The 12603-nt window shown below is 50.1% G+C and overlaps 1 protein-coding gene across 1 annotated transcript in view; it reads left to right on the top strand.

Annotated features, from left to right (window-relative positions):
• Window positions 1–4508: 4508 nt before the first annotated feature.
• The window catches only part of FLI1 (Fli-1 proto-oncogene, ETS transcription factor), an 89910-nt gene continuing 81815 nt past the window's right edge, over window positions 4509–12603 (top strand). The window contains exon 1 of the mRNA XM_035138987.3: window positions 4509–4695. Within this exon, the coding sequence (XP_034994878.1) occupies window positions 4678–4695 (18 nt within the window). The 5' untranslated portion in view covers window positions 4509–4677. The remainder of the gene's footprint in view (window positions 4696–12603) is intronic.

Genomic DNA, 12603 nt, shown 5'->3' with positions numbered 1-12603 from the left:
GGCAGCCGCCCGCCCGGGTTCTTCGGGCGCATCAAGAAAGGCTTGGAAAGAGTTCCTTGTCCATTTACCTCCCTCGCCACTATCCCCGTTTACTTGTCAAAGCGTCGCTGAATGTTCCCGCAGCTGACAAGCGCGAAATGCAGCTTGTACTTTAGGGTGATTCGGATCTTTCGCCAGTCTTCAGCCAGACCTCTTGGGGTTGCGAGAAGGACGTGGCCTGAAAGTAACTTTCGTTGAAGTCCACGGGACTTACTTCGGAGTAGACGTGCCTAGCCTGGCTGTGACTGACTGTGCGCAGTGGCCTGTCAGCTAGCTCAGGATCTTGCCGCATCCTCTCTGGGGCGATCCAGCGCCGGGTCAGCGGCTTAGATCCCATTGATGCCAATGGGTTTTCAGCAGCCTAACTCTGAGGCTGCGCTTAGCTCCTGATCTTCCTGCAGGTGAGGGAGACTTGCCGAAGGAAGCGGGCAGAAAGAAGGAATTGCTGGAAGTGATCAACCCAAGGAAGAGCCGGGATTGGGGGGAGCTATCGGCCAATCCCGTCTCATCGTTGGGTTGATCACTATATACAGCGATGCATATACATACCTGTGTGTGTGTGTGTGTGTGTGTGTGTGTGTGTGTGTGTGTGTGTGTGTATACTGTATATAGATATTGTACATAGATATAGATCAGGCACCCTCAAACTGTGGCCCTCCAGATGTTTTGGCCTACAACTCCCATGATCCCTAGCTAACAAGACCAGTGGTTGGGGAAGATGGGAATTGTAGTCCAAAATATCTGGAGGGCCGAAGTTTGGGGATGCCTGATATAGATATATAAAGGAGGTGAGAATCTCGTGCATTCCAACTTTCGCCTTCCTTTTACTTGTCAAAGGCACCCCAATTCTTTTCTTGTTGGCTTTGTGTGTGGGGGGGCATAACAGATGGCCTGATCCCTTCTGGTGCTCCCCTTGTCCACACCCGCGTTTTATTAGAACTTAACTCCGAAAGGAAATTGGTTCATATCTCGGCTTCCAGTATAAAAGGCGGAGGAGCCCAGATCGCTGGAAGACGAGCCCTTTCGGAGCGCTTTCTAGCTCTCTCTTCGCCTCGGATCATTTCCACAAACTTTCTCGATTTCAGACCTTGACATTCACGGCCAGGTTTTAATAGCAGGCGACCTCAGGTCACCTGAAGGTCAGTATATTCGCTTCTCAAGGCGCACAAGCACATCCAGGCAGCGATTGGGATGGCTTGCTCTTCTCAGTCGATATGGACACTGCTTAATAATAATAATAATAATAATAATAATAATAATAATAATAATAATAATTTTACCACCCCCATCTGGGTTCCCCCAGCCACTCTGTGCGTCTTCCAACATATATAAAACTTCTTGTTCTTCCCACCGATGCCATTTAGAATTGGACTGCGCTGCTGTGCACATCTACTCGAAAGTAAACTCCCCTGGATCCAATGGTTCTTCTGAGCAAGCACGCATTGGTTCGGGTTGCAAACATTAAGAAAGCGACATCTGGGTGAGAAGAGGATGGGGGGGGTCCTCCCTTTTCCTCCCTTCTCCCCCATTGGAGTTTGCCATGTCGTGGTGAAGCGGAGCTAGGGAAGTTGTTGGTTAGTAGAGACAAGCAGCCGGCCAGCCAAGGGTTAAGCCTGGTGCCTTTGCGCGGCCTGCCAGCCAGCCCCCGTGGCCCCGGGCGGAGGGGACCTGACCCCGCTAGCAGCATCCAGATGTGGGCTGCTCTCCGGGGACACCGCGGCAGAGCCGCGCTCGGATTGTAAAAAGGAGACAAGGCGGCGGGGCGGGGGGAGGCGGTGGTCTTCTTGTCCCCAGCCTTAGCCCCCCACCCCACCCGAGACAGCCTCTCTGGCTGGCTGGCTGGCTGGCTGGCAAGGCGGGAGCCCCCGACTGGGTGGGGTGAGTGGAGTGGAATGGATGGGGGCTGATTTTTTGGAGAAGGGGAGACAGAGGGAGGGGCCAGAGGAAGTCAAACATCCAACTATCCGGGCGCCGCGCCTCCGCGTGCGCGGCATCCTAAACAAACCTCCCCTTCTGGACGGGAGGGGCAAAGGGACTTGGGCTTCGTCTTGAGACAGACACACACACACTGGCTGGACTAACAAAACCGGAAGAGGGGGGAGGAGGAAAGGTTGGACCTTGCATGAGGTAACCATCTTTTGTGGAGGGGGGGTTTGTAGAGAGACATATTGACAGTGAACTCCGGGGGGGGGGGGCTGCGTGTGAGGAAAGCTTTTCCAATTTCTGCTTCATTTCCTTGGAAGACACCCCCCCGCGTGTCTTTCCATTCTTCTCTGTTGCACAAGAACGGTGGAAGTGTTGGATGTTGGGGGGCAGGGGGTTACTTTGGGAGGGAGAGGGATTTGTTTGAACAGTGCATGGCTTTGAGTGTTTGGGGAGCTTGTCCAGATCATTCTTATATATATATATATATATATATATCGGGCTTTCGTCCGGGTTTGTCTGGGTTCTGCTGGCCGGTCGCGCGATCCTGTGTACTTTTACTTGAAAGTAGGTCCCATCGAGTAGAATCATAGAATTGTAGAGTTGGAAGGGACCCCAAGGATCATCTAGTCCGGTAAGGCGGGGCTTCCGTGGGACTGAGCTCCGTTGGGGATTTACTTCCGAGTAAACCTGCCTGGTCACAGGTTTTGGGCTTCGAGAAAAGAGGCAGAGATGATCGGACTTCTTTTCGATCCTTTTTTTGACATTGGGTCCCCTCACCGTCCGCCCTGAGTCTCAGACCTATTTCCACCATCAAAACCGGCTAGGGACGTCTCCTATGCCCCTTGCACCTAGTCCTAAGCGGGGGGAGTTTGTTTCGTAATAGAAAACATACTCGAAATTGAGCGTCTTCTTATATACAGTATATACTCCATCAATTGCTTGGCCCGCATTTGAATCTGTCCTAAAACTGTCGCAGACCCCCAAGCGCAGTAAATTTGGCACAGTCCCGCTCACTTGAAATGAGCAAACGTCTCTCCTCACTTGGGAGAACTCAAGAACCCTTTTACTTCCGAGTAGGCATCATTGGGGTGCCGCTGCATCTACCGCATAGCTGCCAAGTTTTCCCTTTTCTCACGAGGAAGCCTATTCAGCATAAGGGAATTTCCCTTAAAAAAGGGGATAACTTGGCAGCTATGATCTACCGTAAACTGTCCTGCAACGCAAAAACGTTAAAATGCGGGTTGGATGCAGTGTTGACCAGGATATCATCCAAACAGGTTGCTCAAGAGGTCAGTTCGTGGCTCCAGGAACCATTCCGTAATACAAATGCTGTATTATTGAGAAGAAGGTGCAGAAAATAAATTACAGGGGTCCCCAGAAGGGCTGCAGTCCTAGCTTCACTTACTTGGGAGTAAACCCTATTTCATTTAATAGGATTTACCTTTGAGTAGACATGGCTAGGGTAGCGTTGCAAAGCTGCAATCCTCCGGTCAGGCTGCAATCCGAAACAAATTTACAAAGGAGTAAATCGCATTGAAGCCCGTGGGACTTGCTTACAGGGAAGCATGCTTAGGGTCACCCTGTTAACCAGGAGTAAGCTCCATTGAATTCCGTGGTCTTTTAGTGCATAGGATGGCACTCTTAGCTTATTAAACTCAGTGGCAAACAATGTTTTATTTTATTTTGAAAATCAAGAAATATTGTGGCTTTCGGTTACGCGAAGCCAGCGAAAAGGTTCAAGCTCTCACTATACACACATACACGTATACACGTGTCCACGGTTGCCTCGCGCCTTACCTTAGTTGCCCTTTTCCTGGCAATAAACGGGAGTTTTGAGTTCCCAGTTAGGAATGGGGAAGGGAAAAAGCCAAACAAAGGAAAAATCCTCCAGAAAACCTTCCACGAAACGCCTGTTGAATATTGGCAACCATTTGGTTTTGTCATCTATCCAAAAGAGCACATTGACACATTTAACCATAATAAATTAAATCGAATTTGGTAGGCTGGGGCGAACGAGAGCCTTCCCCCATCCCCGATGTAATTAGCCTCTGGACGGGAAAACGCCGTATGAATGATTTATTTTAATTTATTTTACAAATTGCATGTGAAGGAAAACGGGAATTAATGGCTCAAACTGGGATCCTGCAATGGATCTGTATCCTACTGAATTTCCGGATAAATAGAGCCAGGATCGCAACGTCAGGCACCTTTAAATAGATCTGTCTGGAGAGCTGGGGAAAAAAAAAAATCCCCCCAGATGTCCGGGAGAGGAGAGCCGAGTGGGGGCTCCTTGCCTCTCCTGACCAGCCAGCCAAAATCCCGCAGGAGCCGGAAGGAGCGTCCCGAGTCCTGAAGCGCGCTCCGGGGTCTCGCTCCTTATCTAACCCCAGCAAATATCCTGCTAGCGTTAAAAAAAAAAAAAAAGTTCTCCTTCTCTTCGGATCCAGCAAGGCCGGCCCAGGCGCGGCGGGGAGCGAAGTTTCCTCCTCGAGTGACTTCACTTCCCAAAGTGAGCTGGGGGAAAAAGTTTCATCCGGTTAACTGTCGCTCTTTCGCTTTGCGGAGAAAGGAGAAGCGGAGGAGGCAGGCCGGGCGGGAGGCCGGGCGGGCGCGGAACGGAGTCGGGGCTGAAGCGGGCGGCGTAGCGCGGGCGCGGAGCTCAACCGGGTCAATGTGCGGACTCCCGGAACGCCGGGCTGGGAAGCGCGCTCGATGGACGGGACCATTAAGGTAAGGGGAGGGGGAAGAAACTGGGGGAACCAGGGCGGATGAAGAGGTGGATGGATGGATACGGGGCGAGAGGAGCGCAGGGAGCAGGGGTTGGGGGGCAGAATTGGGAAGCGGGCTGCTGTGGCTCTTTTCGAAGGGGGAGTTCCAGGAAGGGTTAAAACCCGGCCGGCGAGCGAGGAGCACCCCCTCCTGCCCGTTCTCCTTTCCTCGCTACTTGGCCTGCGCGGCGCCGGCTGCGATCCTACGCGAAGGGCGCAAGCGGCGCGCGGCAGAGCGCACGCCTGAGCTGCTCGCCTTCCCTCCAGCTTAGCCTCCCCCTCGGCTGGGGAATCGGGGTTGGCAGCATCTGGTGGGATCTTGGGGGCTATAGTCTCGCGCGTTTGCCCCCCTCTCCCCAGCAGCATTATCACGCACACACGTTGGAACGGGCAAAGTTGGCGGGAGGGCGAGAAGCGCTGGACCCGGTAGCTCTGGGCTAGAGGAGGCTCGGGTCGGGGATGCTTTTGCGGAAGGACTGCAGTGTGCGCAACGAAATCCAGGTCCAGGGTAATCGGGATCGGTGCGGCGTCAGTATCTCCGGTTCCCCTCCCTCTGTGTTTTGTCAAACCCCCCCCCCCATTTTCAGGGCAACTTCTACCCGCGAAGCACCTTCTGTCGATTGGGCGCTGCTATTTGCCTGCCTAGCTCCACGCGCGCCCTTCCCACTGCGGGTTTTCTTTAGATTGCTGCGACGCGCCGCTCGACAAAAGAAAAAAGCCACGGGGCAAGGGGGCTCCCTTTCTCCACCCTCAGCTCGATTACGGACCTGCTTAATTTCTTGGTCGCCTTTCAGAGGAAGAAAGAGGCGGGGAAGGGATATTTTAAAGCTTCCGTGTGTCAGGCGGGACTTCGTTGCGAGGCGCACGAGTTGGATTTGGGCCCAGGAGCAAAAGGGAGCTGGCCAGGAGGGTACTCGCTCCCACCAAACGTATCTGCCTGATTTTGGAGATTCGTCGTCGTCGTCGTTGTCGGAATCATAGAAATGTAGAGTTGGAAGGGACCCAAGGGTCATCTAGTCCAACCCCTTGCAATGCAGGAAAGTTGTTTTGTGTTGTTGTTTTGACGGCTTCACCAGCAGCCCCTGAAACGGATCAGAGGAGGCGAAAGGCAGCGCAGGGACGCGGCGGGCGGGCGGGGAAACAGCCCTAGCAGCTTCCTTGCTTGGGCGGGGCGGCGGCAGCAGCTTCCCTTCCTCTCCTCCCTCCCTCCCTCTCCCGCACCAGCCTCGCCCGCAACTGATCTCTTGCGGAATCTGCCAGATTCCTCGTAGTGAGTAACAAGTGCAGCATCCCACCCTGCAGGGAGGGGTGGAAGGGAGCGGGCGACGTCTTGATGACCTGGCAAGGAGGCTGCTGTTGCTGCTGCAGCTGCTACCACGAAGCCTTCAGCTATTTTGCGTCCTAACCACCAACTCCTGGAGAGAGAAAACATCAGTTTCTCCTTATACTCCAAATCCCCCCCCTCTCTCTCGGACAAAAACACTCCTGAGTAAAACCAGGAGAAGGCAACAGGGCTCTGGGAATTATTTATTTGGGCTTCCAAGATTTTCCCTACCTAGAGGTGAATTTGTGCCCTGATCCAGGGCGGGAGATGTAGTTCGACAACATCTGGAGGGCCAGAGGTTCTCTGCCCTTGCCCTGAAGTGTAGAGTCCTGAGGCTGCTGGTAGAGAATGGGAATTTTTTTGAATGGAAAGGAAACCCCTCCCTGTATTCAGCAACACATCATTGATGTAATGCCAGGGCACCAGTGGTGGATTTATACTGGATCATTCATACATCATTCTGCTTTGCTAGTTGTTCTGTGTCGCCCAGATACAGCAAAGGTGCCATTATTGTAGCTGCCTGGGGAGTCTTTTTATAGTTCACATATAATAATAATAATTGGAATCAAAAAGAGGGAAAGGAACAAGGAAAAGTTCTGTGAATGGTTCAAAGGCTTGCTTTTGTATCCTGTCCCAGCTGAACTGCCAAACAGCAGCATGCATTTACAAGTATTTGCTGTGGTTGCTGCTAAAAATCTCTGTAATAACTTCTATGCAACATGAAATATGGGGGGAGCACCTACTCCTTTATGACTTTCCCCAGCACCACTCTTAAGAGCTATGTTTTGTGTTGTCTGGGCCAAGAGTGGATGCTTGTATAATAGGCCTCAGTATTGTTTTGATGGGCTTGAACTCCGTGTGTAGCTTTATATGAGACCTAATGTGTAAATCAGCCAGTGAGGTGTAATGGTTGGACAGACGGACTATGACCTGGGAGACTAGAGTTCCAATCCCTGCTCAGCCATGAAGCTCACTGGGTGACCTTGGGGATTAATTGAGGAAGGGTAGAACCATGTCCACCAACTTGAGCTCATTGAAGAAAAAGTGTGGGATAGAAATGCAATAAATAAATAAATACTGTAAATAATCTGGGGTGACTAACCCATGGCTGCTGGATTCCAGTTGCTGGTGTCTCTGATGGTTGGCCAGGTTTTTTGGGAGCCAGGAGTCTAACAACAGTTAGAGTGGCGGCGGGGGGGACGGGACAGAGATCTTTGGCCCTCCAACTGTTGCTGAACTACCTCTCCCATCAGCCCCAGTCAGCCTGGCCAAGAGTCGAGGCTGATAGGAAGTGTCATTTGGCAAACATCTGGAGGGCCACAGGTTGCCCAATCCATGATGTAAAGGACGGTTTACGTTCTGGATTCAGGGCAGTGTGCCAGGTTCCCCCACACTGGCGCCGAACTGTAGTGCATTGTGCAGAACGGAAGACAAGAGGTGATGGGGGGGGCACCGAATTTTGGCTTTGGACCGGAGGACACAGTCAGGGCCGGATTTAGGTTTGATGAGGCCCTAAGCTACTGAAGGTAATGGGACCCTTTATATGGCAGGTGGGGCCCTTTACTTACATCATAGGAGCCTACACAACACAAAACACTGTTGCTGTATGTAGGTTTCATTTTATTTGTTTTTGATCTTATATTTTGGAAATGTACATCCAAGTTCCCCCCCTTTAATATTTTTTGGGGGGGGCAAGAGAGTGGGGCCCTAAGCTATAGCTTGTCTAGCTTATACATATATTCAGCACTGGGCACAGCTGAAATTTGAAAGACCGAAGCCCACCTTTGTCATTACTGCCCCTGGCTGCTGTGGGAAAAGGCTTTTTGCTGTGTTAGCCACCCACAAGAGGAGCAGGTGGTGCGAATGAAATGTATGTGCTGTAACTAGTGCTGTTTTTTAGGGGGTACTCAAGGTATATAGTACCGGCGGCTTTTTCCCCCCTAAAAGAAAAACGCTGGTTAAAAGTGTGGCACTTACTATAACATCTTCGTGGTGAGTACTGGCACCTTTCTTTCTAGAAGAAAAGCACAGACTGTAACCATGGGCACCCATGTAAATGGAAGTGGAGCCTTCTTGTTGGCATTATATGCCCTTGTAGCGAAATGCAGTTTGTATTTAAACAGTTCAGTGTTGCTCCCAGTGTTGAGAGCCAGTGTGGTGTAGTGGTTAAGAGCGGTAGACTCGTAATCTGGGGAACCAGGTTCGTGTCTCTGCTCCTCCACATGCAGCTTGCTGGGTGACCTTGGGCTAGTCACACTTCTTTGAAGTCTCTCAGCCCCACCCACCTCACAGGGTGTCTGTTGTGGGGGAGGAGGGGAAAGGAGATTGTTAGCCGCTTTGAGACTCCTTCGGGTAGTGATAAAGCGGGATATCAAATCCAAACTCTTCTCCTTCTCCTTCTCCTTCTCCTTCTCCTTCTCCTTCTCCTTCTCCCAGCAAGGCAGTGTGGTCGCTCATGTACATATAGCGGGGATGGGGAATGTGGTGCCCTCCAGACAACGTTGGATTGCAACTTGTCCAGCCTGGACAACGGTTAGGGGAACATGGAAGTTGCAATCCAACGTTGTCTGGAGGACCCCACATTCCCCATCCCCGCTATATGAACATGAGCGACCACATTCGCCTCCCTTTTCCAAATTCAAGTGCATCTAAAAAGAGAAGAAACGTAAGCTGCATTAGCAGAATGCTCGCCAGAAGGTGGAGGGAATAGATTTGGAAATGTGGACATAAATATGAACTGTGGGTGAGCGTTGGTGGTTGTTTGCCTTTGTTACAGTGGTGGCTGGTGCCCAATGGGTACTGGTAGGGCGGAAGGCAGGGAGCCCAACAGTAGGGGGCACCAGAGCCAATGACAGGCAGGGCCAACTAAGTCTGCTTTGGCTCAAATCTTCTCTCTGCTGAGTTCTACAAGGGCAATGCTGAAGAGGAGGAAGTTGATAGGCAGGGCTACCCGCTGGACTGGCTGTCAGTAGGAAAGCCAGGATGGAGGCGTTTGGAGGAAAACCAAGGTTAGGGTTGCCATACATATGGATTTTCCTGGACATATCCAGAATACTGTAGTCAGCAGCAGTGTCCAGGCAGAAATCGAGAAAATGTCCTGGAAAATCTGGGCGTATGGCAGTCCATGGCAGCAGTGCCATTTTTGCTGTTTCCCCACCGAAATAGCTCAGAAACGGCATTTTAATGCAATTTTGCGGACAAAAAGCTCAACAACTTCTCTGTACGGATTTCCACTGTTTGAAATATGGCAACCCTAACCAATGTTGATGGGGCAGGGCTTCATTTTCCCTAATGGGCCTTTTCCACCGATGCCTTTGGATATACTTGTTCACCCTTTTGCTCCATAAGTAAGCATGACAATTTATGCCCTTGGTTGCCAATCATGCAGATTGATCTGAGAGGAGGGTGGGGACTGGTCCAATGCAGGTTTCCTCAGCCTAGTTCCCTTTGGACCACAACTTGCCTCATCCTTGAGTGCTTGTCATGCTATCTGGGGCTGATGTGCTACGAAGGCACAGGTGGTTCTCAAGACAGAGGTATAAATTGGGAAGAGGGCAAAAAGACTCCTGCCTGTGTTCTGTTGGCTTCTCTCTCCTGGCAAAACAGGCCTGTCTTCACTTGCTGAGGTCATCCTCCTATAGGAAGATGGCGTGTGTGTGTTTGAGCCCCTTCAAACATGCAGTTCCTATCAGTGTTAATCTTGTAATTCACCCCTTTGGGGCTCCAAGACAAGAAACAACCCTGTCCAAATCATCACATCTGTGTACTTATTTGAGGAACGATGAATATTTCTTCTTCTGGAAGAATTTGGGGCTGCAAAACAGCACCGAGATGACCTTCACATTGCTTTAAATTTAAATTGCTTTTGATGTTGTGTTTTAATTATGTAATCTGCCCTGGGACTGAAAAGCGGGCAATAAATAAATAAATTAGGAGAAAACCCAGTTTGGTCCTTTGCCAGTTGGCCAAGCCAGAGAGGCTGGTGGAGTGAGAAAGCTTTACAAGTGGAATTGCTGCTTCTGGGCCACCCGGTTAGAAAGCGCCAGGAGATGGGTGCAGTGCAAGACAGTCCCCTTCCAGGCAGGAGGCTACTCTCTATGCACCTGGCAACGTCCTAACGGTAACGGGCATTTTTCTGCAGCTGCGGCTGCTCTTTGCAAAGTTGGTTTGCCACAACGTAACAGATGGAGGAGGGAAGATCTCTGAAAGGACAGGGAAGGAACCCTTGAGCGTAGCCTGCAAGGGAAAGAGCAGTTACCCGCAAGGCTGGGTAATTTGTCCAACCTCAGAGCCAGAGCACTTTGTGCTTCCTGAGGGTCTGTGCCTATTTCTGTCCTCCGAAAAATGCAACTGACATACACCGCCTGCCTGCCTGCCATTTAGAACAGGGGCTGGCTCTTTTTTTAAAAAAGGTTGCCAGTGGTCAACTCTTAATCCGCATGATACGCTGGCTGTGTTTTTAAATGTGCCTCTTTCGGATCTCTTAAGCAGTTAAAGGACAACTAAGTCTGTGATGCAGAGTGATCCTGTATACACTTTTGGGGGCCACAGCTCAGGGGCACAGCACGTCAAGGGTGTCAACTTGAATAGAATATTGTGGGGGTCCAGGTTAGCCCCTCCCAGCATAATCGATCAGCTGATGCAGTGCACACACCCCATATGGATGGCAATGCCCATGAACATTTTTTGGGGGGGGAGCTGGCCCCCTCAAATATTTTATTGCAGGGGCCAAAGCTCTTGTGGCCCCTAGGAGTTGGCTCCTATGCAGCACGTGCTCTGGAAGTGTAGAGATCCTTTGGCCTTCCAGTCATTGCTGAACTGCAACTCCCATCCTCTTCCTTGGCCATTGGCCATGTTTGCTGGGGCTGATGGGAGTTGTAGTTCAGTATTTTAATTAATTGTTTTTATGTTTTATTGTAATTCTGTTGGTGTCAGCCGCCCTGAGCCCGGTTTTTGACTGGGGAGGGCGGGGTATAAATAAAAATTTATTATTATTTATTATTATTATTACTTCTGGAGGACCTGCTGTAGTTAGGAGGGCAGGATTGCAGGTGATTGAAAAGTCAACTCTGTAGTCATTGGAGGCCAACATGGACTCATGGGTAGAAAAATTAGTCTGACTAATAATAATAATAATAATAACAGGGGGGAAGATGATAAAAAAGAAAAATGCAAATTTTTGGATCAAATAACATGGTACCTGTGAGCACTTTATGAGCCTAAGGATTTGTTTCCAGCCTGGTTAGGTTGCTTCATCTCAACAGACTTATCTAGATTGGGAAAGGAGGTTATTTCGTCGTTGTGGTTGCTGCTCCTGTGGTTAAAACAATTTGCCAAGGTGTGTTGCACATCCCCTTTCTGTTCCCACCCCTCTGCTTTACAAGGTTGCTAGGGATACACTTCGTAGAACGGTAGAATTGCAGAGTTTGAAGGGCCATCTAGTCCAACCCCTGAAATGCCGGAATCACAGCTGATTTCCATAATTTCCAGCCAGACAGTGATGCCCTTTCCCAAGACTCCATTCCATGCCTCTTCCCACTGCAACATTCTGTGCCCACTGGGCATGCTCGGTCTTCACTAACATCTTTGGTGTTTTCGATTCCTGCATTACAGTCTCCCCGCCCCTTGAAGATATTCTATAATACTGCAAACCTTTAAATTTCCCCAAGCCTGTTGACATCTCTCACTTATGTGAGGACGGTGCCATTTTGGTTACATAAGGATCCAAATTTGAAAAACCGAGCTCCCTGTTGGTGTGTAAGGTGCTGTGGGCAGCCTGCTTTGTGAATGGAGCAACAGGAGACGTTCATTTATTATTAAATTGATCCATTTTTCACATCAAACGAGCAGTTTTCTCCCCCCCATGGAAAGAACCCAACATGCCTTTTTGAATGAGCTTCTGTCCTAAGGCAACTGGAATACAAAGGTGTTTGGTTGCTTTCCTAACCCAATAGTAGTAAATTTGCAAACACCTGCCTGAGGATTAAAGATGTGTTCTCGCACCTGTAAGCCATCTTAGGCTGCCACTGTTGGAAAACAGCAGCTTCTGGCTGTATCACTGATAGTTCTTGAGTGCATCGTAAATTAATTTTACATGCAAAGGAAAAGCAAACTGCAGTCAAGAAATGGTTGGCTGCCTTTCAGGGATTCACAGCTTCCTCTCTGATGTTTCCCGTTTTCCACCATAACCTCTTAAGAAGCAGCATAACCTCAGAAAATTGCTTAAATATGTGACACACGTTGAACAAAGTTGCATGGTCGGGTGGGGGAAATGGTTGGCATGTGTCATTTTTGGATCTAACGCCACTAGAGTTTTATACAGTTTGGTGGAGCTCCAGAAATTGGGGTCATAGAGAAGAGTGTTGAGTGTTAGACCAACTGGTGTGCAATTGGTGGTGGAAGCCTTAGGTATGGCTCCTAGTCTGGGCACCACAATGGTAGCAGTAAGCAGAAAGGCTCAGAGTCGCCAGCTCCCCTGGGATTCTCTTCTTCGGGTTTCTCCAGATGGTCCATATTCAAGTGCAGACCCAAAATTTAATTTTGCAC

Source organism: Zootoca vivipara, chromosome 14 (assembly GCF_965207765.1).
Source record: "Zootoca vivipara chromosome 14, rZooViv2.hap1.1, whole genome shotgun sequence".
In the NCBI taxonomy this organism is placed as follows: domain Eukaryota; kingdom Metazoa; phylum Chordata; class Lepidosauria; order Squamata; family Lacertidae; genus Zootoca; species Zootoca vivipara.
Note: the sequence above shows the minus strand (reverse complement) of the source record. Positions and strands in the feature narration are given on the sequence as shown.